This window comes from Penicillium expansum (genome assembly GCF_000769745.1).
Source record: "Penicillium expansum strain MD-8 chromosome Unknown contig294, whole genome shotgun sequence".
NCBI lineage: Eukaryota > Fungi > Ascomycota > Eurotiomycetes > Eurotiales > Aspergillaceae > Penicillium > Penicillium expansum.
Window position 1 is genome coordinate 1 of NW_015971224.1, and position 26,060 is coordinate 26,060.

General features: G+C 48.8%; 12 protein-coding genes across 12 annotated transcripts; 7 read left to right on the top strand and 5 right to left on the bottom strand.

The window, feature by feature from the left end:
* Positions 1 to 2,572: 2,572 nt before the first annotated feature.
* PEX2_086550 (Dimeric alpha-beta barrel) lies at positions 2,573 to 2,887 on the top strand (the record flags this gene model as incomplete). The annotated part of the gene is made up of 1 exon (XM_016745925.1): positions 2,573 to 2,887. The coding sequence occupies one exon, from the start codon at positions 2,573 to 2,575 to the stop codon at positions 2,885 to 2,887; it is 315 nt and encodes a 104-aa protein (XP_016601530.1).
* Positions 2,888 to 3,320: 433 nt separating this feature from the next.
* PEX2_086560 (amidohydrolase family protein) lies at positions 3,321 to 4,528 on the top strand (the record flags this gene model as incomplete). The annotated part of the gene is made up of 2 exons (XM_016745926.1): positions 3,321 to 4,311; positions 4,368 to 4,528. 2 exons carry the CDS (start codon positions 3,321 to 3,323, stop codon positions 4,526 to 4,528), a joined length of 1,152 nt encoding a protein of 383 aa, XP_016601531.1.
* Positions 4,529 to 4,671: 143 nt separating this feature from the next.
* On the bottom strand, positions 4,672 to 6,310 carry PEX2_086570 (uncharacterized protein; the record flags this gene model as incomplete). Its single annotated transcript, XM_016745927.1, has 3 exons — positions 4,672 to 5,717; positions 5,772 to 6,140; positions 6,202 to 6,310. The coding sequence occupies 3 exons, from the start codon at positions 6,308 to 6,310 to the stop codon at positions 4,672 to 4,674; spliced, it is 1,524 nt and encodes a 507-aa protein (XP_016601532.1).
* A 539-nt stretch (positions 6,311 to 6,849) lies between these two features.
* PEX2_086580 (putative cell cycle control protein (Cwf23)) lies at positions 6,850 to 8,148 on the top strand (the record flags this gene model as incomplete). The annotated part of the gene is made up of 1 exon (XM_016745928.1): positions 6,850 to 8,148. The coding sequence occupies one exon, from the start codon at positions 6,850 to 6,852 to the stop codon at positions 8,146 to 8,148; it is 1,299 nt and encodes a 432-aa protein (XP_016601533.1).
* A 197-nt stretch (positions 8,149 to 8,345) lies between these two features.
* PEX2_086590 (YgfZ/GcvT domain-containing protein) lies at positions 8,346 to 9,671 on the bottom strand (the record flags this gene model as incomplete). The annotated part of the gene is made up of 1 exon (XM_016745929.1): positions 8,346 to 9,671. The coding sequence occupies one exon, from the start codon at positions 9,669 to 9,671 to the stop codon at positions 8,346 to 8,348; it is 1,326 nt and encodes a 441-aa protein (XP_016601534.1).
* Positions 9,672 to 10,102: 431 nt separating this feature from the next.
* Positions 10,103 to 11,220, bottom strand: PEX2_086600 (NAD(P)-dependent alcohol dehydrogenase; the record flags this gene model as incomplete). The annotated part of the gene is made up of 2 exons (XM_016745930.1): positions 10,103 to 10,531; positions 10,582 to 11,220. 2 exons carry the CDS (start codon positions 11,218 to 11,220, stop codon positions 10,103 to 10,105), a joined length of 1,068 nt encoding a protein of 355 aa, XP_016601535.1.
* Positions 11,221 to 12,068: 848 nt separating this feature from the next.
* PEX2_086610 (decapping enzyme complex catalytic subunit DCP2) lies at positions 12,069 to 14,694 on the bottom strand (the record flags this gene model as incomplete). Its single annotated transcript, XM_016745931.1, has 2 exons — positions 12,069 to 14,605; positions 14,679 to 14,694. 2 exons carry the CDS (start codon positions 14,692 to 14,694, stop codon positions 12,069 to 12,071), a joined length of 2,553 nt encoding a protein of 850 aa, XP_016601536.1.
* Positions 14,695 to 15,440: 746 nt separating this feature from the next.
* PEX2_086620 (DUF4112 domain-containing protein) lies at positions 15,441 to 16,381 on the top strand (the record flags this gene model as incomplete). Its single annotated transcript, XM_016745932.1, has 3 exons — positions 15,441 to 15,515; positions 15,596 to 15,810; positions 15,877 to 16,381. The coding sequence occupies 3 exons, from the start codon at positions 15,441 to 15,443 to the stop codon at positions 16,379 to 16,381; spliced, it is 795 nt and encodes a 264-aa protein (XP_016601537.1).
* A 130-nt stretch (positions 16,382 to 16,511) lies between these two features.
* Positions 16,512 to 17,688, bottom strand: PEX2_086630 (uncharacterized protein; the record flags this gene model as incomplete). The annotated part of the gene is made up of 2 exons (XM_016745933.1): positions 16,512 to 17,478; positions 17,603 to 17,688. The coding sequence occupies 2 exons, from the start codon at positions 17,686 to 17,688 to the stop codon at positions 16,512 to 16,514; spliced, it is 1,053 nt and encodes a 350-aa protein (XP_016601538.1).
* Positions 17,689 to 17,986: 298 nt separating this feature from the next.
* On the top strand, positions 17,987 to 19,926 carry PEX2_086640 (uncharacterized protein; the record flags this gene model as incomplete). Its single annotated transcript, XM_016745934.1, has 7 exons — positions 17,987 to 18,061; positions 18,119 to 18,313; positions 18,367 to 18,692; positions 18,750 to 18,790; positions 18,839 to 18,913; positions 18,963 to 19,573; positions 19,633 to 19,926. 7 exons carry the CDS (start codon positions 17,987 to 17,989, stop codon positions 19,924 to 19,926), a joined length of 1,617 nt encoding a protein of 538 aa, XP_016601539.1.
* Positions 19,927 to 20,595: 669 nt separating this feature from the next.
* On the top strand, positions 20,596 to 22,114 carry PEX2_086650 (Aminoglycoside phosphotransferase; the record flags this gene model as incomplete). The annotated part of the gene is made up of 2 exons (XM_016745935.1): positions 20,596 to 20,864; positions 21,256 to 22,114. The coding sequence occupies 2 exons, from the start codon at positions 20,596 to 20,598 to the stop codon at positions 22,112 to 22,114; spliced, it is 1,128 nt and encodes a 375-aa protein (XP_016601540.1).
* Positions 22,115 to 24,359: 2,245 nt separating this feature from the next.
* On the top strand, positions 24,360 to 26,054 carry PEX2_086660 (uncharacterized protein; the record flags this gene model as incomplete). The annotated part of the gene is made up of 1 exon (XM_016745936.1): positions 24,360 to 26,054. The coding sequence occupies one exon, from the start codon at positions 24,360 to 24,362 to the stop codon at positions 26,052 to 26,054; it is 1,695 nt and encodes a 564-aa protein (XP_016601541.1).
* Between the last annotated feature and the right edge of the window lie 6 nt (positions 26,055 to 26,060).

A 26,060-nucleotide genomic window follows, 5' to 3' on the forward strand; every position in this document is an offset into this window, starting at 1 on the left:
GAAATATATATATCTCTATCAAAAATTTATTAAATTCCTATAAAGACTATATAATAGCTAGACATCATATAAAATGCATTAGCCTATAAGGAAAGGTTCATATACACAACCGTTGTTGCGATATCATGTTGTAATTTATCGCTTTTACTACGTGTTTTGGGCTGCGCAGCTGGCTTGCGCGCGCAGCTCGCTTACCGAATACGTTAACGTATTTCACTACCGAGCGGCCACTACCCCCGAGTGGCCACCCCAACCAAAACGCGTTAATTAATTTAATCCCTACTTCTTCAACCACCCACCATGCCACCAATACGCTCTCAATCCTCTAAAAATTCAATAGAGCAAGAGGGTAGGATCTTATTAGCTATCCAGGCTTTTAAAAATAGAGATATCGGCTCTATTGCTCTTGCTGCAAGCACTTTTAATGTCCTGCGTACAACTCTCCGCCGCCGAATTCATAGAATACAAAACCGCGCGACTTCACGCGCTAATTGCTCTAAATTAACTGAAACTGAAGAGCAATCTCTTAAAAAATGGATTCTCTCTATGGATCTACGTGGAGTAGCCCCCCGGCCCTCTATGGTACGAGAAATGGCGGATCTTCTTCTTTAAAAGCGTGGAACTACCCTAGTTCTTTCGGTCGGCCAAAATTGGGTTATAAAATTTGTGAAACGACGTCCTCTCCTCTCCTCCCGATTCTCGAAACGGTATAACTACGAGAGTGCGAAATGTAAGGATCCTAAAATCATTACGGAGTGGTTTAATCTTGTTTAAAAAACTATCCTTTAATTTGGAATTGACCTGGACGACGTTTATAACTTTGACGAGACCGGTTTTACAATAGGGTTAACAGCGACTGCGAAGGTTATTATAAGGAGTGAATACTACGGTCGGAGGCCGGTTTTATAACCTAGAAATTATGAATGGGTGACGGTGGTTGAGTGTACGAATGCTTCTAGATAGGCTCTTCCTCTATATATGATTTTTAAAGGCAAAGTCTTTATTAAATCATGGTTTAACAGCCTCCTAGTAGATTGGCGCTTTAAAGTTAGTCCTAACGGCTAGACTTCTGATAAAATCAGCCTTTATTAGCTTAAGAAGCTCTTTATTCCTACTACTTCTTCGCGTATAAAGGGGGTATACCGGCTTTTAATACTTAACAGCTACAGAAGTTATTTAACCCCGAGGTTCGATGAAATCTATAAAGAAAATAAAATTATACTAATATATATACCTCCGCACTCCTCTTACCTTTTATAACCTCTTAATATCGGCTGTTTTACGGTATTAAAACGTACATACGGCCGGCTAGTTAAATTAAAAATGCGGGTTAGGATAAATCATATTAACAAACTTGATTTCCTCGAAGCGTACCCTCTCGTATAAATTGAAGCTTTTAAATTAGAGACAATTAAAAATAGCTTCGGAGCAGCCAGTTTAGTCCCTTTTTTACCAGAGAGAGTGATTTCAAAGCTTAATATTTAGCTTCGAACCCCTACCCCCCTAGCTAGCCGGGGTAGTGAATTGAGCCGGAATTTCACACTAAAAACCCCCTTTACAAAGAAAGAACTACGTCGACAGGCTTCATCAATCAAAGCTTTACTTCGTATAAGATCTCGAAGTCTACCTAGCCCGTCAGATCGTACATTAAACCAGCTTGTGAAAGGCTTCCGTCTTACAATACAAGGTGCTATCCTACTCGCTAAAGAAAATAAGGAATTACGCGCCGCCAATAAGAAGCAGAAGCAAAAGCGTACTAGATCCCGGAAGCAGATACCCGCTGAAGAAGGCCTCTCAGTTCAAGAAGCTTCTCAATTGATTACTGAGCTAGTGGAGGCAGATGAAGCACCTCCCCCCCCTCCACGAAGAAGCCCTTCGCCGGGTTTACAACCACATACGCGGGCCCCGCCAAAGTGTAGTGGTTGTGGAGAAATAGGGCATAAAATTAATAGATGCCTAGCTAGATAGATGATTTTAGTATATTTAATTTAATGGCGTTTTGGTTAAGATAAATGTAATTGAATGTGATAGGTTTTGGTTGGGGTGGCCACTCGGGGGTAGTGGCCGCTCGGTAGTGAAATACGTTAGTTGAATGCACTTTCTTATGTAATCACTCAGGTGTCCCGAGGTCCGTCCACGGGTACTACCCAGGTGATGTGATATGATTACTAAGCATGTACCTGTCCATGTGAGGTCCAAAAGTGTCGTCTGCAGCCAAAACAGGAAGGAAGTAAATATCCAAACCATCCATTGATGATACTCAGAAAAATGAAAAATGGCATCTCCACCTACTATAGCTAGCTTTCTATAGGGTAAGCACAGCCTGATTTCCTGACTCCCGGAGATAAGGCTGGAACGCATGCAGGAATAAGGCAAAGGAGGAAGCCCCGGGACTCCTCGGCCCACTTCAACCTTGAAGATTCCAATCTTGGAAGGTTCCACCTATTATTAAGCCGGTCGATTGGGAGTACATATTCCAACATTCGCTTTCTTTTTCTCTTCCTTCACTCCACTTCCAATATACAACAAACACCACCTCTCCCTTGTTCGACCAAACCCCCCTTCCGCCAAAATGACGTACAGTGCCATTGTTATGTATCCCAACGAGGCCGACATCAAGTTTGACGAGTCCTACTACATCAAAACTCACATGCCACTCGTTCAAAGCACCTGGGGGAGCTACGGCCTGATCAGCTGGCGCGTCAACAAGTTTCCTACCGCACTTGATGGCTCCCCGTCTCAGTATCTGATCATGGCCACCCTTGAGTGGGAGAGTCAGGAGGCCCTGCAGGCTGCTCTGCAGAGCTCTGGCAGTGCGGGGGTGTTTGCCGATATCCCCAACTTCACCAACGTGAAGCCTGTCACTCTGTCTGGCCCCCAGCTGTGATCGGTGGTCGAGAGTGTATGTTCAATTTCATGTTTTATGAGTGACTGGGTCGCTGAAATTGTTATAGTGACTATTCAATGCATGTTACCAATGAATCAATGAGATCGGATTATAACGCCCGAATATTGAGGCGTCTTGGCATTTCTAATGAGAAACTTGTGTACACATCATCTATCAGCTGATAGCACAGTTCGCATTCAAATTGCATTCCTTTTTCCAAAATACGTAACATCAAAAGACCAGAGTTATCAGAGATAAAGAAATTGTAACATCGCGCATCATTCGGTAGAGAGGGGCATCCCCACTTCACAGCTCTTATCTGTGTACGGAGTACGGAGTACATATTCTCCCCTCACTTGGGTAACCCCTGTCTCTATCTCGACTATTCCTCTCTTCTTACTTTTCCCAAAATTCTATCTTGCATATCCCAAATATGTCTCGTCCATTAGTAGTCGACGTCCACACCCATGTATACCCTCCATCGTACATGGCGATGCTCCGCGCTCGCAAAACAGTCCCCTACATCCACGACCCAGCGAGCGGAGAACCGCGCCTGATAATCCTCTCATCAGATGATGACCCATCCATTCCAATCGACGAGCGCGGCCGTCCAGTCGACACATCCTACTCCGACATTAATGTCAAACTAACATTCATGCAACAACACGGCATTGACTGCAGCGTGATCTCTCTCGCAAATCCCTGGCTGGACTTCCTCGAACCCGCCGAAGCCCAGCAATGGGCTGAGCGCATCAACAACGATCTAGAGGAGACCTGTGCCAAAAATAATAAGTCCACAGACCCGGACAGCGCCCTCCCTCTGCAGGGGAGGTCGACTTTGTTTGCATTTGCGACTTTACCGCTGAGCGCTCCCAGCGTGGATATCATCGTTAATGAAATCAAAAGACTTAAAACCCTGCCTCATATCCGTGGCGTGATTATGGGGACCTCCGGGCTGGGAAATGGTCTCGATGATGAACAGCTCGGTCCGGTTTGGGCTGCTCTGGAGGAAACACAGTTCCTTCTTTTCTTGCATCCTCATTACGGTCTCCCTGATGAGGCGTTTGGCGGTGCTGAGGTGACAAAACGCTACGGTCATGTCCTCCCCTTGGCTCTTGGATTCCCGCTCGAGACCACCATTGCGGTTACTCGCATGCTGCTGTCCCGTGTGTTTGATAAGTTCCCGCGGCTGCAGATATTGCTGGCGCACTCGGGCGGCACTTTGCCGTTCTTGGCTGGGCGCATTGAGAGCTGTATTATGCATGAACGGAAGTTCGTGGAGAATGGCGGTGATGTTCCTGGCCCACAGAGGAGTATTTGGGAGATTTTGAAGACAAACATTTTCCTTGACGCTGTCGTTTATGGGACTGCTGGGCTTAAGGCAGCTGTTGCTGCTGGGGGAGGTACTGATCGTCTGATGTTTGGTATGTTATATAGTTCCATTGTTGGTATGATTGGGACATGCTAATACATTTCACAGGTACCGACCATCCATTCTTCCCGCCTCTGAATGAGGGTGAGAAGGAATGGATCAGTGTGACGACCAACTATAAGGCTATTGATGCCACTTTCGAGGGGGAACAAGATGCTGTGGCTGCTGTTCTGGGTGGCAATGCTGCTCGCATTTTGAAACTTGAATAAGCACATATACTATCTAGCAAAAATATCCTTATACTGGTCTGCGGATATAATCATCTCAATAACAACTAGGGTATAAGGCAATAATGGGGGACAAATGTAAAAGATAGTTAGTACCAGGAGCACAAATTCCATGACCCAGGGCGTCAGGTCGGAGCAAGCGCAGTTCTCAACACATCCCAACCAACGATCCGCCACAGCTCCTGTGTAATCCAATCCGGGAACTTCTCCTGATCCATATGCTGACCATCAACTATCTGAGGAGGCGGAGTACGCGGACGCCGCAGACCCTCCCGAAACAAGTGATCATCAGGTCCGAATACAGCCCGGAGGAGAGTCTTCTGTAGACGATCTCTCGCATTCGCGACAAAATGACGAGTAGCCGATCCCTCGAGGGGCGATTGACGGGATTCAGCATTAAGCATTTTATCCAGAAGTCGAATGAGATACTTGGCTTCGAGTTGGGCCTCGTTTGGCATCAGACCCTCGTCAGTCATTGCTTCCAGTCCATCCGGGAATGTCATTCCAGGGCAGATTCCCATTGGCAATCGCAAGTCATGGAACACGTGGAGAGCTAGCATTTTGCCCATGCGATCAAGGACAAGATAGAGATACCCTTCCATTACTTCTTGGTCTTCAATACGAGTTAGATTGAGGGAGAGTGCCATCGTGCAGAGCAAGTCTGCGAGGCGAGAGATTATCTCATTCTTAGTAGGTGAGCTCTTCTCTTTTGTATTTTTGTTTTGTTCGTCAGATTGCGTGGCGGACTTTGGGTCTCTACCGAATTTGGTGTTTTTGGCGATTGCGTTTTGCCTAGATATTGCAGTGCAATGCAGAGTGAGTGCTGTCATGGTTGATTCGAACAGACCTACTAAGTAGTAAATGACCTGACCTTGGTGCTGTCTGCCATTCTCAGTCCCGACCATTTTGTGCAACGCTTTGTGTGTGAGATGGAAAGCAACTGTCACTCCATTCATAACAGCATCTGTATCCGGCATATTGGGCTGCTCGGTTTGGGAAGGTTCCTCCTCTGTCATGCTTGTCTTGTTCTGGGTCGTTTGGATCAGTCTCTGCTCTGCAGATTTGCAGAGGATCACTGCCTCAAGAGATAAAGAATTGGTCTCGGAACTGCCGTTTGCCTTTCTTTGCAGAGCTTTTTGGACGGTATGCAACTGCCTGTTGAGACACAAGCCTGTAATAACGTTAGTTATCATCATTGCTGGTCTATGAGAGGGGAATAAAGGACCATCTTCTTCTCCTGAACTATCGTCATCATCCATCAATGGGATGCTTTTCTGCATGCTCTTTGGTAGCTTTGTGCGTTTCCTAGCCATATTTGAGCCATTCGAATGCTTGCCAACAGCAGGCGCCTTGCGTTTGTTTGCCGGCAAGTTCTCATAGTCATTTGCACTGACTTTGACACGCACTTTGGCAAGAAGGACTTCAATACGCTGGTTCAGCTCATGGACATGATCTTGCAGCTTGCTCTGTCCTTCCTCGGACCGTTCGTACGCTTGTTGCCAGAAGGAGACGCTATCGAAGAACTTCTCTGTCGCCTCAACTTGGTCCAAATCTTTGGTCTTTTTAATGAACTGTCGAATCTGCAAAATGTATTCTAGAATGAATAGTCAATAATAAAATGATCTGGGTCTATAGAAACTGCATGTTCGCCAAACCTTTCACGCTTTGGCCTGGTGGCTTTCGCCTGACAACAGCCAATGCTAGGGCTAATTGAAGCTTGGTTGGAGGTGTAACACCAGGTTTGGATGGTGATGTGTTTGTCATCTTGCCAATGGACTCAAAAGGGTCATGGTTTGGGACGAAAAGGCTGCCATCTACCGATAGAGAGTAGAGAGTAGAACTTTAAGCTGCACACGTGCCCGGATTATACATATCGACCTTCCAAGGTTGGTCCTACAATATTGGTCACAATAACAATGAGACTTAGTTTTTATAACCAAGGCAAAAGCTAGACAAAATTTTAAGCACTAAATAACTTGGCAAATTTAGTATAGTAAAGAATAGATTTTCTGATAACTTTCCTTTTTGGATCTCATAGTTCCCATAATATACCAGTTGGCGGCCTGAGGCGAAACTGATCCACCGCCCAAGCTCCGAAGTTGAACCTACAAATTTCCATCTCAAAAACAACCTCAATTTTCAAGGGTTCGGAGTTAGGTTTTTTTTTTCTCTCGGGGCCATCACTGTGCTCTGCATTGCCCTACTCCATTACCCAGCAACCACAGAGTCGAAAACCACAACATCAAACCCTCCACTTCATCTCCGCAACCCTCTCAGGCGACATTGTCGCATAAACCACCAAGATGCCAAACGACGATCTCAAGGCGCACGCCGCCTCAAATCAAGATTTTTACGCTCTGCTAGACATCCAACCAGCAGCCACCGAAACCGAGATCCGCCGCGCATACCGACGCACCGCACTAAAGTACCACCCAGACAAGATCAAAAACCCCACCGCAGCAGACATCGACAAATTCCATTTCCTCCAGATTGCCTACGATGTCCTCTCCGACACATCCGTGCGACAGCTATACGACAATGCGCGGGAAGCGCGGATGCGCAAACAGCGCGAGCGGGACATGATGGGAGCGGCAAAACGGAAGATGCGCGAAGACCTCGAAGCGCGGGAGAGGGCAGGCGCTGCCGAAATGGGCGGCGCTGGTGTCAAACAGGGTGTCAAGAGATCCTGGGCTGCGGATGGGGATGCGGATGCGGAAGAGAAGCTGCAGCGGGAGATTGACAGGATTGCGGAGGATGGGCGGCGGAGACGACGCGAGGCTGAGGATAAGGCCAAGAAGGAGCTTGAGGATGAAAATAAGAAGATTCAGCAGCAGGAAGAGGAGGCCCGAAAGGCGGCGGATCGGAGTAACCAGCGCGTGGATCGCTCGAAGGAGGGTGGTGGCGCGCAGGTCCCTGAGCTCGAGCGTGCGGTGAAAGTGCGCTGGGTGCGGGAGGGGCGTGGGCTGGAAATTGATATTGAGCAGTTGTCGGTGCTGTTCAAGCCTTTCGGGAAGATTGAGAATACCTTTGCGCTCAAAGATAAACGGCAGCGGATCGGGGAGAACAAGGAGAAGAAGACTGTTGCCACGGGCGTGGTTGTTTTCACGTCTATTGTGAGCGCTCACACTGCTGTTCTTGATAGCGAGAAGAAACTTCGTCAACATGCTGGTCAAGATGGCGAATGGGGTCTCATCGAGTCTGTCTTCTGGGCGTCCGGCAGCCAACCTGATCTAGGTCCTGATATATCATCCAAGCCTGTCCAGGCTGAGCCCGCACAGACACCACCAGGGCCCTCTATCGATACTTCCAGCAAGCCTCCTAAACCATCATTCAGCTTCCAGGGCTTGAAAACAGCCCCTGTATCCGACAAAGCGCCCTCATTTGGCTCATTCGGTTCTGCATCTGCTGCGGCAGCTGCCCCGAGTGCAACGTCATTCAATGCATCTACTAAGGCTCCAGCTGCGCCTAGTCTACAGGAAGTGATGATGATGCGGTTGAAGAACGCACAGCGTGAGAAGGAGCGTAAAGCCCTCGAGGAAGAGCTGATACGAGAAGATGAGGCTGCAGACGCAGCAGAAGCAGCGGCAGCGAAAGGCATCTAGCTCTCGCGCTTCACAGAAGCTAGCTTCATTTCTGCATTTTCGAAAAGGTCCAGCCTAATTCTACCATTGTATTTAGATTCAAAAGATACCCCAGAGCACGTTGTATTTGCAATGTTGAGTTGAATAGAGATACAAGAGCTATTTACATCATATCATTTTGTGTTGTGTTATATTATACATGAGTAGTGATTAGACACTTAGTCTCGGTGCGCTTCGGCTTCCTCTTCCTCTTCCTCTAATTGCTCGACAAATTCCCGTGCCCGTTCACCATCTCCTTCAGGATCACGGGGAGCGGGTTTCTCCTCTTTGCCACCGGAGATGAAATCTCTAAGCCAAGGCGGAACGAAAGCACGTACGCCGACCTCATTAGGCAGCTCGACTTCCGGAGCCCAAGATAGCTTGAAGTGGTGTTCATGAGGACGAGCAGGAGCTTCACCCATAAGCGCAACATCAGTCATAACCTCAAGACGGCACAGCGCAAGTCCAATATTGCCAATGCCATGAAGGAAAGTCCCCGCGCTGCGGTTCCGGCGAGTAGTGGTACCAGCCTTAACAATATCCGCTTCACCAGAAGGCAAAGTCAGTTGGAAAGATGGGTCATATGTGAGGGTATCCGGGGCATTTTCCCCACCCTGACCCAAATCATAAAGCTGAACGGGTAAAAGACGCTTCCGCGTAACGCCGCGGTGGTGAGTACGAATCGTCAATTCCTGACCAACATAACAGCCCTTGCGGAAATCGATGCCACGAGCCATATCCATATTACACTGCAGAGGCAAAGCCGATCCACTAATAACCTCCGCCTGGCCCTCTGCAACACCGTGCAGAATGCGACGGACAGTGTATGAGTCCAGCTGGACCTCGGCCCCAGCAACCTGCGCCTCATCCGGGAAGTAGGTGCGCAGACCATCCGAGCCGGGTGTGATAATGCGGGATCCGAATCCCGGAGCACGTGTGTCAATGCAACCGGCAATTCCGGAGGTGGGTGAGAAGGGCGACGAAGATTCCGACTCCAGACTGTATGCAGCCCATCGTTGCGGCTCGGCGTGGTTCTTCCAGGAGGACCAGATTGTGCGCTCGCCTTCCTCCAGAGCGCGGAGCTTGAGCTTCGCGCGCAGCTTGTGTTTCTTGAGGTGCTTCAGCAGAACCGGGACCTGGTCCTTGTCTACCTCCACTAGCCAGCCGGACTCGGCACCCTGGGCGTCTGCGCCGGGGAGCGGGTAAATGAAGGCATCGTTCAGGACTCGGCCTTGTGAATTGAGGAATGCGGTATATGCGCCTGTGCGTCGAATGCTTCGGGTCGGGTCGTTGGCCACTAGCATGTTCTGGGTCATCAGGCCCTGGAGGAAGGTTGTGCTGTCGGTGCCGGTGATGGAGATTAGTCCGCGGTTTGTGAGTCGGCTGTACCCTGCCGTTGGTGGGAAGGGGGCATTTTGGCTCTGTTCGGTACGCTGTGCTGTAGTAGAGAATAGCCTACTGCGGGCCAGACAGCGGTTACAACCCGAGGGGCGCGGGCGCATCATGGTTGAGTTGGTGTAGCGGAGCCAATGTGAGTTAATCTATTTCTTTACAAAGCGTCCGATGACGTTGGGCGGTAGAATGTGGCAGAAAGAAAGACTCCGACATTGGTATGTTGTATGTACCTGATTTCCTCTGATATGAAACAATTCTGTATATACTAGTAACTAGTACTATCCAATAGACACTATGCGATCCTTATTTTGTATAGAATCTCAAGTGTGTATCATAGTTGTCATGTGTCAGCCTATCGGGTGCTTTTTACCAGAATTCTTAGACAATTCTTAGAGCCGCGCTCGCTATACAAGGACATAGTCCGACACAATAGATGAGATACGCGTCCGCTCGAGTCCACGGTGGGCCGAGCAACACACAAACCAAATCGGATCAATCTTCGTAAATAAGCCCCTCTATACGTCCTCGACGTGCCTGCGGACTAGTCATCATGCACCTTGACCACAACCTTGCCACGCGCACGCTTTGTGGCGATGCGCTCATAGGCGCGTATAGCATCCTTCATCTCGAAGACAGAATCGACAGGGATACGTAAGCGGCCTTCCTCGATTAGGCGTGCTAGGTAGACTGAGTCATCACACGTAGGGGGCGTGCTGAACATTATATAGCGACGCTGCACGCCGCCCAGCCAGGTGGGCAGCCAGCTGTTGAGCAGCATATTCCCGGCTGTCACAAACATGCCCTCGAGCATGCCGATATTTATAACAGCTCCCTCAGGCTTAAGATAAGCTGGGGAGTTGACAAAGAGTGCTTGGGTGCCGACGCAGTCAAGTATAAAGTCAAACGGCTTATCGCCATACTGATGTGCTAGGTAGGCTGGCAGCGGTTCATGTTCACGGTAGTCGATGAACTATTTATATATTAGTCATTTTCTTACGCAACGTTGGCAACTGTGCCTACCTCATCTACGCCCAGATCGCGAACCATAGGCTCGTTGCCTCCGCTGGCCACGCCGACCACCTTTGCGCCACGCAGCTTGCACAGCTGCACGACCACCGAACCAACCGACCCGCTAGCCCCATTCACGAGCACCGTGTGCCCCTCGCGCACACCTGCTGTACGAATCATCTTGAACGCGGTGCTACCGGACCCGATGATTCCCGAGGCCGACGCCATATCAATACCATCATCGATACGTGAGACCTGGCAGCCAGGCAGTCGCACATATTCTGCCAGAACGCCGTGGCCCATGAGTATGGCGCTGGGAATGTTCTGAAAGGCAACGACATGTGAGCCCGGATCGCGCACCTCCGCCGGTGCACGCCCGCCAGCCGCTACTACCACGCCGGAAAGCTCAATCTCTGGGATCCACGGGCTGGTGAAAGGCAGTATAGGCAGCATCTTCATTGTCATCTCAGTACTGTACTGTAGTGCCACGTTTGACACGCGGATTAGGACATCGGGCGACAAGCCCGTGGGCACGTCGGGCGTTGGATAGTTGGTGACCAGCTCCAGCGTGCTACAAGCAGGACCGCGCCGCCGGCGTACCCAGGCACGCATGGTTGGCGGTACGGTCGGGAGCTGGGTCTTCGATGACATTTTTTCTGCTATTGGTGCGTAGTAAATAGATGAATAGGAGGACAGTTCACTAGAAAGAGCTAGTATTTTAATGTTATAGAAAAGAGAAACGCGGTTGACAGGTCCGAAAGCCGCTGTTACAAGGAATGGGCTCAAGAAGAAAAAGTGTCGAGCTTCAAGATAAAGCCAAATGAGAACGGACGAACCGGACGAGGTCAACGGACCAGCTGGACGTTTGGAAAGAACGATAAAATCGAAGGGTGCCTAGCTGATGCTTACGCATAGATCATCGCTCTTTTCGTTGAGAATCCCAGTTAATTCCAAGTAATTAGCATGGGGTTTCAACGCTAACCCCTCCGGGCGACTAAGCTAAGTATGCCACCTGGGCACGGCCTCACTTTATAATTACTATGTATAATACCAGTCGGCCGCGTTTGCCTTATGATATGTTTTTAAATGTGTTTTCAAATGTCTTTGTTTTATAGATATTTTGTTGCTTATCTCAGGTTTATAGATAAACGGCGGGAAAAGGCGGGAAAAGGCTCAATTTATAAAATAACTTTAGATTTTAAAAACGTACAACATAGGCAAATAGTATTGTGGGGTAAAGTGCTTCTTTGGGTATGATCTGGGCCTGACTCTGAGCTAAGATAGGAAAGCCTCACCCGGCAGAGGAAATCAAGTATGTATGTTGTATAGCTACATACCTAGGTATGGTGTATTATTGAAATGACGTCTAGAAGCTATAAGTATTGCGTTGTAAGAATAATGGGTTCCAATATTACACTATTGCTATGTATGTCGCATCTGCCTAGTTAGGGGCTATTGAAAAGCCACCTGGGGAACCTCGTAATCAGCCGACCACGGGGCTACTTATTGCCCTTAGCCACACCCTCCAAGAACCCAAGCAAGAACGCCTTGTTGCTCGGCGAGGAGACCTGTTGACCAGTGGTTCGTGCGCCACCATTGGATGGCGTACCGTGACGAGAGATAGAATCTCCGCTGCTCGGACGGTTGCGGGATGACATTGGGCTGACGAACCCTGAGTATGCTGCCGGCTGCTGGTTGACCGCTCGGGAGTCGAACGGGGTCGCAAGAACGGGCGATGGGGACACAGGTGCCTTGCTAAAAAGAGACAAAAGCGAAGCCTTCTGCTCAGCAGTTTGACTTGGTCGACGGTCAAAGTTGCCCTGTGCGGCCAGGCCCTGGGGATCGACGCCCGGCAAACTCAATTTGCGTTCAATAGCTTCTGCTTGAGGGGTTGTCGCCATCAATGCTTCATATCCAGGGTTTTCAGATCGACGCAGAATCTGCGGTTGGAAATTCCGGATAGGCTCAGGCGCCTCGGGCATCTTCGCAGGCAGAACCTGGGTTGCTTGTGCAACGGGCCTCGACGAGGATACCTCTCGTTTGGCAGATTGAGGTCGCGAGAGAATAGTAATGGGCGAGGATAGCTGCTGTGGCTGAGGTTGCTCTCGCCTGTTCACATAGTTCTTTCGGTTTGTTCCGGTGCTCGACTTGTGCGGTTTGGCAGATGTCTCGAACTGTGGCATGTTCAATGGCCCAGACACGGTGGCCGATGTCTGACCTGCTCCTGGAAGTCTCTTCGCTGCACCAGCCTGATGCATGGGCTGATTGTATTGATCACGAGGACGCTGAAGGATTTGTTTCTCTGAACGGGCCGCAGAGGACACAACAGGCTTACCTAACAATTCCGCTGGTTCAGAAACACGGGCAGTTTGAGGACCTTTGAGCAAACCCAAAAGACTATCCTGATGCTGAGACGTCTTACGCACGTGGGAAGAACCCTGCATGGGAGCCACCAACGTCGCTGGACCCGGACCCTTGGGAGTCTTAACCTTGAAGGCTTCCAAGAGTGCCAGGGAATGGCTTGTGAGCTTCGGTGGAGGTAGCTTGCTCGCCGGAGGGACGACAGGGCCCCGGGTTTGAGATAACTGAGCGGATTCAGAGAACTCAGGGTCTCCTGTTCGTTGAAACGGCGCGGGCATATTGCTTGGGTTCAGAACACCAGGGGCCATAGGCGGCTGGTTGTGGTGCTGATATTGAGACATTGTGGTTGTTTGAGGGAATTGTGGTATCGCGTGGGGTTTAGGATACCAATTATGCCCAGTAGTTGGGAATGCACTGCCAGGAAGAACCTGTGGGCCATTCTGGGAGTGCTGGATATGAGGTTGAGATGGGATGGTGTGAAATGGTGTCGAGTTCTGCCGCATGAAAGGAGACGGACCCATGTTCTGTTGCTGCTGAGGGAAGCCGGGGAAGAAATTCGGGCCCAAATGAGGCCGTTGTTCTGCAGATTGGATGTTTGACTGAGATGTATTAGATGGCGCCATGGGATTACTGAGAGACTCCTGAGGGAATGTCTCTTGACATCCACGCTGCAATAAGGCAAGGAGCCCACTCGCCTTAGACGGGTCAACGGCAGAGGCCCGACCTGACTCGAGGCCTGGTGTATGACTTTGCACCGGTACGGCGCCGATCTTCAAAAGGCGTTTGAGGTGATCTGAAGCATCTTGCGCTGATGTCACCTCAGGGAGATCACTTGGAGTAGCCATTTCCGCGAGGGACATGCCCGGAGTTCCATTGGTATGGCCATTTTCATCCATAGAAAGATATCCCTCGGCCTGTGAGACCTGATTTGTACCATGCTGGGCTCTCGCATCAAGCTTCTTCTGCTGCGCGATCCACTTCTTTAGTGGGCTGAGAAACGGGGCAACCATGTAGAACTTGTTCGCATTTGCGACTGCGAGTCCTTCATCATGCTGTTTATTTTTCTTCAGGGTCGGCAGCTCTGAAAGCTTGTACCACTCGATCTTGCTGATTTCCTTTCTGGTGCGCGGCTCAAAGTAAGTATCACGGAGCACACCTCGAAATACATAGAGCCGCATGTGCTGCTCTCTCATCGTAATCTCAATATATTTGACATCGTCGTCGTTTTTAACCAAGTTGGCCTCCCGAACATCGAACCCAGTCTCTTCGTAGACCTCACGAATAGCACAATCAAGATCCTTTTCGCCCTTGTTGATTTTACCACGGGGAAAACTCCAGTTGGCACCCTTCTTCCAACCTTTGACCAGAACAACTTCATCCATTTCTTGGTTCAACATGATCGCACCACGGACCGGCACGCGTGTCTTGTAATCAAGGAATTCTTGGAAGGCAGCCACATGATGGTAATGAGACCATGAAGACATAAGCGGGCAATGCTGGAAAATGCGCATGGCAAATGTCTTTAAGTTCATTGAGGGTAGCGCTGGGTCAAGCGGACGGATGAAGTCTTCGTAGAACCATTGTGCCTCTTCGACTTGGAAACATATCCGTTCGACCGACTCAAGCTCCTCGCGCGGAAGGTTGATAATGAAACGGACACACAAATCATCCAGCCCTGTTAGCAACGGCCCACCGGCCTCGGTCAGCAGCCTGTCGTCATTCCGATCGATCAACAACCAGGCACTCACAATCTTCTAACCGCATATTTGTTTCGATCATATCGGTAGGTAGGCGCTGGCATTTCAAGACCTTGGTGGCTTAGAAATAACTGCCCACTCAATCCGACAGCGCAAACGGTCGAAATAAGCAAGCAACGCGGTGGAGGGAGCAGCTTCCAGGGAGGGTAGAAGACCAACCCAGGGCTGTGTGGATACGTTGAATAGGATGGGGTAGAGACTAATCTCAGGATTATGTGCAGTATGCGAAGGTAGTCAAGGTTCCAATCAAGTAAGAGAAAAGAGTTGAATGAGGCGTTGGGAAGCAGAGCAATCATCGGAGCTGCCCAAGGTGGTGATCGGGTGACTAAGGTAATTTGTGGCGGTGATGATCCAAAATAATGCGCCACATTTAAATATGGCGGTGTTGCGGGTTCCAAGATTCTCGGGGTGATGACGTCTTGTCGCGCGCAAAAGTGTTGATCTTCCTGGATCCCTTATATTCTTTGAATTTGCTACCTGATTTCAAAGTCAAGCATCTTCTTCAACTACTTTTACGCGCCCTTTGTCCTGCACCCTTTGCCCTTGCCAAAAATACGTGAAACGGGCGCCTACCGAAACGCTTGTCTATCCAACCAGGAAGGGTTTAGGGCCTCAAAGGATCAAAGGCTATACATAGTCGATTTTACTTGCCCTTGCTCGACATTCCCCTATTTCTTCAGCGCTTCCCCCGTGAACATTTCAATTTCCCCAACTATTTTCACCTCCAGTGAAGTACTGTGGTCTTAAACAAAGATGTCAAAAGTCCTGGTGTCTCTGATTGGTAAAAAGGTGCTGGGTGAAACCGCCAAGAATCATTTTGGTACTGAGGTGAGTCCGCTTGAACAACCGCAATTCATTTGATTTTGCAAAGAGAGATCAAACTGACCCAATTTCTTCTATTTACCCAGGACCCCTACTTCGAAGAAGTTCCTGCTTCGCGCCTGGGTCGTACATTTGGAAAAAAGACCCAAAAGCGTCGCAAGGCCATCCCGCCGGGCCTCTCTGAGAATGATACCAAGGTCCTAACCAAGGTCAAACGCAGAGCTTACCAGCTGGACTATGCTCTTTTCAGCTTGTGCGGAATCCGCTTCGGCTGGGGAAGTGTGATTGGCCTTATTCCATTGTGAGTTTCACCAGGATCTATTGCACTAGCACCGGAAGCTGACCAATGCTAACAAATGAACCGCAGCATCGGCGATGCTAGCGATGCTGCGCTCGCAATGATGGTAGTGAGATCTTGTGAAGGCATCGACGGTGGACTTCCTCCTGCTTTGCGCATGAAGATGTTGATCAATGTGATACTCGACTTCGTCATTGGCCTCGTCCCTTTCATTGGTGATCTTGCCGATGCAGTGTACAAAGCGAATACCCGAAATGCCGTCATTCTCGAAACCCATCTGCGCCAAAAGGGTGCCAAGGCGGCCTCAAAGCAGAGTAGAAGACAGGAGCCGATAGTCGAAGTTGACCACAGTCTTCCCGATGCATTTGACAGACAAGAAGATGGAATTGCGGGCGACAGTCCACCGGCGTATGATGACGTGCAACCGTCGGGACATGGGGGAAGGGACAATGCTGCCCCCCAGCCTCCAACCAGGCCCCAGCCGACCAAACAATCACGGAACAAGTCATTTGGCAGATGGTTTGGTGGAGCGGGTCATCCAGAAGATGATTTGGAGCGAGGTGGAGCGAGGTAGCACTTGGTGCATGAAGATATTGAGGTTGTAATTTCAAATACCCCATGATTGTATGTTGATGATTTCAGGTAATGCGGGATGTTCGCCGTTAGTTCATTTAATTTTGTCATGAATAAAAAAATGTTTGTCTTCAGCAAAGCTCCTCAGGTCGAGACCGCATGCATCCGTAGCAGAATTGGGAGCTGTGGTTATCCTCTGCCTGATTTGCAACAGTAACTCCGGAATTACCCTCCACATTTCCCACTAGGCCAGCACAAAGAGCACACGTTGGTGCACTGTCAGAAGTGGAAGGGTTGAGCTTGTTTGCAGTTCTCGCTACATTCGCCATGACACCTGGATACTTTGCACCTTGGTTCTGAACATATCGCAGCATCAACTCGTCAATAGAAAGGTTCTTGGTAAGAACGTTGTCGGAGGGCGGTTGATCGGGTATGATGATATCAGAGAGCTCGGCACAGACATTGGCATATTGGAGCAATTCAGCCTTATACAGATCGCGAAGCGGGTACTCGAATCTCACACCCCAAGGAGACATGCCGTCGGATACCTGCCAAGTGAGGGAAGCCCCACGTCCCTTGGCGACACCTGCAAGTGCTTTCGCAGCGAGACGGCTGTCCGAGTCGCCCCAAATGATAGATTCACATCCAGACTTTTTCGCAAATTCAACGATCAGTCTGGTCAGCAAAATGGTGTCGACGTCGGTCCTGGAAGTGGGAGTGGAAATAGATGCACGGAAGGCAGCTAAGCGTTCTTCATTCGACCGAGAGCTGTCGTCTATGAATTTTGATCCTGCATATTCCTGCATGATCCCTCCCATCTCTGGGACATGTTCAAAGATGCTATGAAAAGGTATCCGACTAATAGTGTGCATCGGGAAATTCTTTTCCAGAGCTTCGTAGTTTTTATCAAAGGGAATGCCTGTAGCCGCAACGGTCGAAGGTTCAATGACCAAGATCTTGAAGTCGTATCCCAAAGGGCGTCCATTTTCCAGACGATGTTGTCGATCGGTATTCAATATATGCAACAAGACCGAGGAGGAAACACCGAAAGACACAGGGAGAAGCAACTGGGTTTTGGGGCCATCTAAGCCAAAAGCTCTGTAGACGCTTAGGCGCGATTGAACCTTATGTGCTATAAAGCGCTTAAAGCATAAGCTAGAAAGAAAGAAAAAGTCAGAAACTATGAGCTGGAGGGGTTGTGGATTGTCGAGATGTCGCATACCTGCAAAGCTGTCTCTTGCGGACAGTGAGCTCAAATTCTGCATCTTTGCATTCCATGCATGGCTTGTTCAGTTCCTTTCCTGGCATGATGACTGCTGTAAAGTATTGACTATTAACCTGGACCGTAGACTGGACATTGAAGAAAAGTCGACCAAACTAAAAAATAGTGGCGGTGCCCGCTTAGATAATGGCCACGCGCGGCTTCCCCGGTTTGGGGGCAATCGGGCTAAACAAGAACACCTTAGCCTTACGATTTTCTAACGGAACAACAACCAATATTCAGCTCTCTATCTTCTTACTTATATCATTTATTTTGATGCTGTGTGGTCTTAAAGACCTCATCTCGAATCCCGGAGCGTAGTCTCGCTTCAACTCTACAGTCGCCATGAAAGGCTGGCTCCAGACCTTGGGCTTGACGGCCCTATTGGCAAGCTATGCGCTTGCTAATGATGCTGAACTGGTATGTCCCTACACTTGATCCCATCGGTAACTGTCCGAGTCTAACGTTGTTCTGTAGAAATCCGACGATGCGCACCGACAACGATGCTCAGGGATGTACAGTCGCAAAGCTTGGGGAGGAGATGTCGACCCCTTCATTTTGGTGAAATTTACCAAGTCGGAAGCTCAGGAAAGTGATCCTTTAGCTAGTTTGGTGATCTTTGAATGGTCCGATGAGGGATTGATTGGCCAGTACAGGTCCGGCGATGCTGAGGTATGTCTGTCAACACCGTGGGAATCACCGACGCAGCTAATCATTGGGTTTAGGTCAAGGAAACAATTTGCGATGCCTCCAACGTCGAAGCAAAGATCTGCACTCAAGAACAGCTCGGTTCTTTCGTTCTCACCAGCAATGCCACCGACGTCGCCAAAAGCCCTATCATCTCGAAGGCAATCCACCTAAACAACCCCGACGCCGTGAAATACCCTGTCAGAAAGACTGGATTCTACTGCGTGAGCACGTATGCATACTCTGGACAGGACTACAAAGCAGTGGTTACCTTCCGAAACTCATACGGCGAGCTTCCCGCTGCACAAATCGCAAAGCTTCCATTTTATGGAGCCTTGACGATCGTGTACGCTGTTGTTGGAGCGTATGTATATCCTTGGACTCGACAAGTTTTCGAGTAGATGCTTACACATAATTTTAGATTCTGGGCCTTCCTTTACGTGCAGAACCGTTACGACATTTGTATGTTGGGTTCCCCTTGGCTGTCCAAGCTATGCTAACACTGAATAGTGCCCGTCCAAAACTATATCACTGCAATTGTGGTATTCTTGATCGTCGAGCAGCTCATGACGTGGGGATTCTATGGTAAGGGACAACAATCGTTGCCTTCTTCGACTCCGTCTGACTTTTCTAGAATACCAAAACCGTCATGGTCTAAATGGCGGCGCAAAGGCACTCATGGTCATTGTAGCAGTACTCAACGCGGGCAGAAATGCTTTCTCTTTCTTCCTCCTCCTAATTGTCTGCATGGGTTACGGTGTGGTCAAGCATTCATTAGGCCGAACCATGATCTATGTTCGCATCCTGGCCATTGGTCACTTCGTGTTCGCCGTCGTCTACTCGGTTGCCAGTCTTTCGATCACCCCTGATAGCGCTGGTCCTTTGGTACTTCTGATTGTCCTGCCCCTTGCCGGAACCTTGACGGCTTTCTACGTGTGGACCTTGAACTCCCTGAACGCGACGATGAAGGACCTTATCGACAGAAAGCAGAAGACCAAGGCAATGATGTACAAGAAGCTGTGGTGGTGTATCCTCGGCAGCATCATTGTCATCTTCGGTTTCTTCTTTATCAACTCATTCGCTTTCGCTGGAACCAGTGACGCCAGCTTTGTGCCCGAGCACTGGAAGGCGAGATGGTTCGTTCTTGATGGCTGGCTAAACTTGGTTTACCTGTTCGATATCGCATTTGTGGCTTACCTGTGGCGACCAACTGTCAACAACCGCCGCTTCGCCATGAGTGATGAGGTATGTAGCTCTTCCCTATATAACCACGAGCAAAGTCGAGGTGCTAATATTTCTTACAGCTTGCTCAAGACGACGATGGATTTGAGATTCGATCATTCGGCAGTGGTTTGGATGAAGAAGATGCCTATGACGCTCCCCCGGACTATCCTGGCAGCTCAGCCGCCGAGGGCCGTCGTGATCTCTCCCCAGTTCCTCCTAAGCCCTTCTCCTCAGCACCCCGCCATCGCGAGTCACTCGACGAAGAGACAATATTCGCAGTCGGTGAAGAGGATGCTGAGAGGTGGTCCGATGATGAAGAGTCGCCTCGCAATTCAAGCGAGAGACAGAGACTCACCGGCAAAGATAAGGATTAGACTGAACATTGGCTTGTCTGTTTTTCTATTACGGCTGTTTTTCCTGGTCAGTGTGAAAGCCGATCAGGATCAGACATCTGGTAAATTGGCGGGGTTGTCATTTTACTCAATGTACAACCTGCCTCTAGGGCAAGGATGCAAGCATGTCATGGCGTTGGTCTTTCCTTCACACTTATGTCAAATACTTAGTTCTAGCTCACGTTTTAGTTATATTATTGGCTTATATGTATTTCTTGGCTACAACCATTCTCAAATGCATCTTCTTAAGTCAACCAGATGGTGAAAGTTCGAATACATCTGCATAGAAGATTCCAATCTAGCACCTTTTGGAGCTTGTTACCATCTCGCCTAAGAGGCTAGAAATATACAGCCTGCGCTCAAACCGAGGGTAATTTAATGCAAGTTTCTGTTCAGCTACTGGTCAACTTGTTGAATCCAACTCTCAATATGTACATAGGTACATAACCCCCCTCTTTACCCCTCCCCAGCTAAATACCAGGTTTACTTTCTGAGGCAGCATCAAAAGCCTTTACTGAGGTAGGAAATTAAAGTTAGAATCCGATTGATGATCTTTGCTTATACTATGAAGAGATCTCATATCCAGACAACCAAAGTCATTTGGGAGCTCTGTGACCTTCTTCAGTCATCCTTTTATTTATTCTTCTCAAAATGAGCGCATTCAAGTCCTATGACGACTATGCCTGGGCAATAAGCTCCCAGATTTGGAAGGACTGGCCAAAACTTCTTCGCACTGATGAGGACATCAAGAATAACATTCAAGTCATTCTTTCCGAAGAATTTCGCGACATTGAATGTCTCCGATTTCATTTCCTCCACACAGGCGGATTCAATACCTGCTTCAAGATGGATTTCACCAATCATTGCGGCGCTATTATATGGTTCCCACTGCCCGGTGCTATCATTTTCCCGAAGAGAAAGTCCGTAATGAGGTCTCTATTATGCAATTTCTCCTGGAAAAAACTTCAGCTGAAATCCCAATTCCGGTGCCTTCTGTCTTTCGCTGGGGACAGACAAAAGAGAGTCCCTCGGAATTAGGGCCATTCATTATCATGAACTATATCTACCACGAGAGAAGTATGGGTGATCTTCTTGAGGCACCAGGGCGCCAAGCAGGACAACCTCCAGTACTTGATCCGAACATTGAGTCGGTTAGGCTAGAAACTCTCTACAAAAAGCTAGCCAATATCCTTCTTTCTCTATCTACACTATCTTTAAGTCGGATTGGATCTATTGGCAAGAACACCTTCTCTACGTGGGAAGTCTTACATCGGCCTCTGTCCTATTCTATGAACGAAATTGTACAGCTAGGGACGTTACCCCGATCAAAGGGTCGTCATACTTTGAAGCCTTGGCAGAACTTCATATCTCACACCTCATAAGCCAAAGAAACGAGGCAGACATTGATATGGATATCGATATGGATGTCTTAGCGGATAACTACCGGCGCAAATTTATGGCCAGATTCCTTTTTCGAAAACTTGCTCGAGACCAAGAGCAGAGAAAACAATTGATTTTCCATGATAATGGCCCATTTCCAGTTTGGTGTGACGATTTTCGACCAGAAAATGTTCTAGTTGATAAAGCTGAAAACATCGTTGGAGTGGTGGATTGGGAGTTTACATATACCGCCCCAGTCGAGTTCACTCATGCGCCGCCTTGGTGGCTTCTTCAAAAGCCGGAAGATTGGCCTAATGGCCTTGATGACTGGTGTACGGAGTACAAGAAACGGCTTCCGGTATGTCTTCTGGCAATGCAGAAATGTGAAGATCAGGCAATCCAGAACAAACGGCTGGTAGAAGGCCAGCGGCTATCTAGTCGGATGCAGTACAGTTGGCAGAGCGGAGACTTTTGGATCATGTACGCTGCAAGGAACAATTTTGCCTTCGACACGATATATTGGAAGAAGACTGACCAGCGATTTTTCGGGTCAACCAGACATGAAGATGATAATACTTGTGAAGTATGGCGGAGTAGACTTCATCTATTGGATCCCAGAGAGGTGAAGCTCATCGAGGAGTATGTGGAATTGAAGCTCGAAGAGAAGAAAGAGGAGAAGAAGAAGAAGAGGAACCTCACTTGGGACGTCGATGAGTACACCAAGGAATGGATGGAACGAATGATAAAGAAGAGGAAAAAGGAGATGGAGAGAGAGGAAACGTTTGCTTAGTTGCTGGCCTTAAATTATTAACACCTACGGCTATTGAGACGACGTAGCATGGGCTTGCTAGTATCATTGTTCTGGCAAAATGTGTTGAGCCTGTCTATTTTCGGCCCTTGAACCGCAATGGCTTCTTTGCCTTAACTGGTGTCATAGACCATGATAGCCCACTGGTGCCAACTTATAAATTACTCTACTGTACTCCGTACTTCTACCTCGGATCCCAACAGAGATACATTCTGCTATTGTATACCGAGGGTAAGCGGGGATCAGTGATCCCCGCCGTGATCGCCGCTGTAATCCCCGAGGCAGCACTGTTCCGGGCACCAAAAGCCGCTTCGGAGCCCCTCTCAAGATATCGTCTGAAGATAGAATACATGGAACGCCCTGACAATATTGATTCTACCTAGCTTATTCGGCTCTGTGAGCTCCACCGTGTGGGTCATTTAACTACCACAAGCTAGCCCTGGGAGTAATGTTGGCCCATCTTGGCTGACACAATGATGTGCTGTGCGGCCAGTCAAAGCTGCTGTATCCCTAGTAATTACTATCCCTATCCAATCGTAACCCGGACCTAACGTTGGGTCGGGTTATATTGGGTCATGCGGAAATCTATTGGACGAGGTTGCATTATGCGCCAGTTCGTATATGCGAGGCTAAATTAGCATAGATGGCGCAGTTTCCCTCATCCGGAAAAGCCTAGAGAGTACGCCTCAGTGACTACTCCGTAATGGGATCCAACTAGAGTGCCTCATTGCCATAGCCTTGTTTAGCAACATGGCTTTTTATGGTCTATGCCTTGCTGGCAGAAATCTATATAAGTTGTCCTAGTCCTCTGTCTTACCGAATCTAAGGCGGTTAATTTCCCTACCTCCCTAAGTCTTCTACACATACTTACCCCGTGGGCCTCATCGGTTAACACGAAGGACAGGCAACTGTATCCCTACCTCGCACCTTATTATTGATATTATCCCTCTAACGGTGAATAGAATCCAATACTCTTTCACAATGTCGGGGTTATGTCGCAACTGTCACGGCTGGGGAACCCTACAATGCTCAGTCTGTGCAGGGTCTGGGAGATTATATAAAGTTTGCGGAGCATGTATGGGCTCTGGGCTTAATAGACTGCGTGAGAGTTGCTTCAATTGTCATGGAACTGGACACTTAAGACGACTTGTTACCTGCGGCAGTTGTGCAGGTGGTCGAATCCGCTGTCCACAGTGCTGATGGCCTAGAAACAGCCACTATTCGAAGCACTGGCAGTGTTCAGTATTATCCTTCTATATAAGGGGCTTTGGGCTATACCCATATTGGCTGCCTATGGGGTTTTCAACTTCTAGCCTTTTTTGCCTTGGAATACTGTGAACTATGGCTACGCATCCCACCAGTGGTTTTTATACAGGGGGGTTGAGTTCTCATTCAATCTCAATGGCATGGGTTTGCAACGAACTTCGTGAGAGTATTTGTACAATGCGGTGCCTGGTCAATATACTTTGATTTATCTCCTGTTCAATCGTTTTTGATGGTCTTTCGTGCGAATTAGTGGCTTATGAAGTGTCGCAAGACGAGATAAGGCCGTGGAAAACGCAGTCGCGCTGGGTGGTCAGCTCGGCAGTATTGTTGCTGCTGTACCCTGAGATTGAGCTCGCTTCCATCCCCTTCCTATTGTGTTTGAGGCTATCTGGACAGGAAGTCTAACCTCCGCTGTCGCTTCTGTTACCGATTTCCCTATCACCTAAGTACTCGTAGGCACTATAACGATACGGGAATCAGGCCATATGTCAATCGCCCATTTACACCGCGCAATAAGGTTACAAGCTCTACTAGTTGTATAAAACGAGAGGTCAGATTTTTGATCCTTTACAAGTTATACGGGGTACCCACTTGGGTCTTGGGATGGATTTTCACAACATCCATGAGTCATTTACACATCTATCTAGCCAATAAGATTGAATCTAGTTTCTTATGCCCACCTAGTTCTGGAAAGTTTCAGAGGGTAGAATATCTTACCAATAATGACAAATTGGTGCAAATAACTTGGGTATAGGGCAAGAAATAGCTCTGGGTTTACCTTCTGCCAGGGATATACTCCGATAAAAGAAATCTTTATCGCTGCCCCGCAAACCCGCAAAACAACAGCTCCAACTCTCCAACAACAAACCAACAATCCTAGCACAAACCTCACTTGCATATGCGAGGCATTATCACAATCTCCTATCATCACATGCATGCAACCGGTGCCTAAAAATACACAATGGCACCAGATACACATCCCCATGTCCCCGAACACCGGTCCTCTACTTCCGACAAAGAAAGCGACAATGACAACACAAGCACCGCCACCGCGAAACCAGAACCCAGCTCTAGGACGAGCACGGCTCTCTCAGCCCAGCTGAATCAAGAATGTAACGACCTACTCTCCCAGGTCGATGCCTACCAATCTCTCCTCGCGTCTACGCTGCGGAATCCACAGCTTGTCGAGGTGCGCCAATTCCGCTCCAGCGTACTCTCCGAGCTGAGGATGCTGGAGAAGTTGGGAAAGCAGATTGAGGAGGCGATTGGAGGGACAAGCGCTGGACCAGAAACCAATGGAACGGAAGATGGTGTGACAGGGTCGCGTGACCCTGATTTGGAACTGCGATTGGTGCATGCGTTGCGCTCGTCCAATTTGCCGTTCTATCAGGCTGTCTGGAGGATTGCGAGTGGGTCTTGTTCTGGGTTGGTGGCGCTGGGTAGGAGGTTTTATTGGGATAGGGAGACGAAAATGACGGAGAGGAAGAGTGCGAGTGGGAAGGAGAAGGGTGGTGGTGCTGCGCAGCCGGTGAAGCAACCTAACAAAGATAAGCGCAAGAGTGTGTTTGTGGATATTGTGGCTGATGATGGGGAGGAGTGGGTGAAGGTGTCTACTATCTCGGAGAGCCGGCTTTTGTTCGAGATGGCGAAGAAGGGCTGGGAAGGTGATAGTGATGAGGATGAGTGGTCTGACGGGGGTAAAGGGCGGACTATTTTGCAGAACTTTGATGAAGATGATGACGGGGATGACGATGATGAGCTGGAGCTCATTAAGCTGGCCCGGGATCTAAGGAAGGCGTCTGATGCTACGCGTGTTAGATATAGACATCCTCGGCTACGGGTTGTTATACCTAAGATTGAAGAAGGAAGTGTTCCTGAAATTGACGCTGTCTTGAACGAGATGCGGAGCTATGGCATTCGCGTTGATTGCCTGGGGAGTCTGCCAGCAGAGACTCGCACCGGGCTAGCCCATCTCCTGCCTCAACCGTTCAAAAACTTCACTTCGACACTGAATGTCGACTGCACTTTACTCCTTGCCTTGGTGTCTGACTTGTCTCATATTAAGGACATCCCAGTATCACCCCATTTCCATAAAGCCATCGTTCGACAAATCGAGGTTGAGCGGGAAAAACCACTGCTCACTTCCGAGCTCTGGCCGTCTATGGATGGTCGTGAGCTCCTATCCACCACAGAGGCTGCAGTGCGCTTCCGGGAAATTGTCGATACCATTGGGACAGAGACGGAGAAGAGCCGATCTCGCATGTTGCTGGGAGATCCACCATACGAACAACTCGATTGTGAGGCTCTTCTGCAGAAGTTTCAAGAATTGTCTGATTATCAGGTGCCCGCAAATTGGAGACTCCCCATCAAAGTGGTTGAATCCCAGCAAGTGATTGATGCGGCCAAGACACAGGGTAACCTTCATCCAGTGGTACATGAAGTTGATAAATACCTTTCGGATATCAACCATAGTGTATTTTTGTACGGTTGGGTTACCAGTTTGACGACCATTTCCAGCAATCGCACAATCGACAAGCAGATCGAGGCCACCGTCGAGGACAACCGGAAGGGCGATGATAGCCTAGAAGGCCCTGACGTTTGGATATGTGACACAGCACGAAGTTTGGTGGGCAAAGACAAAGATCGCAAAGCATAAGCATAG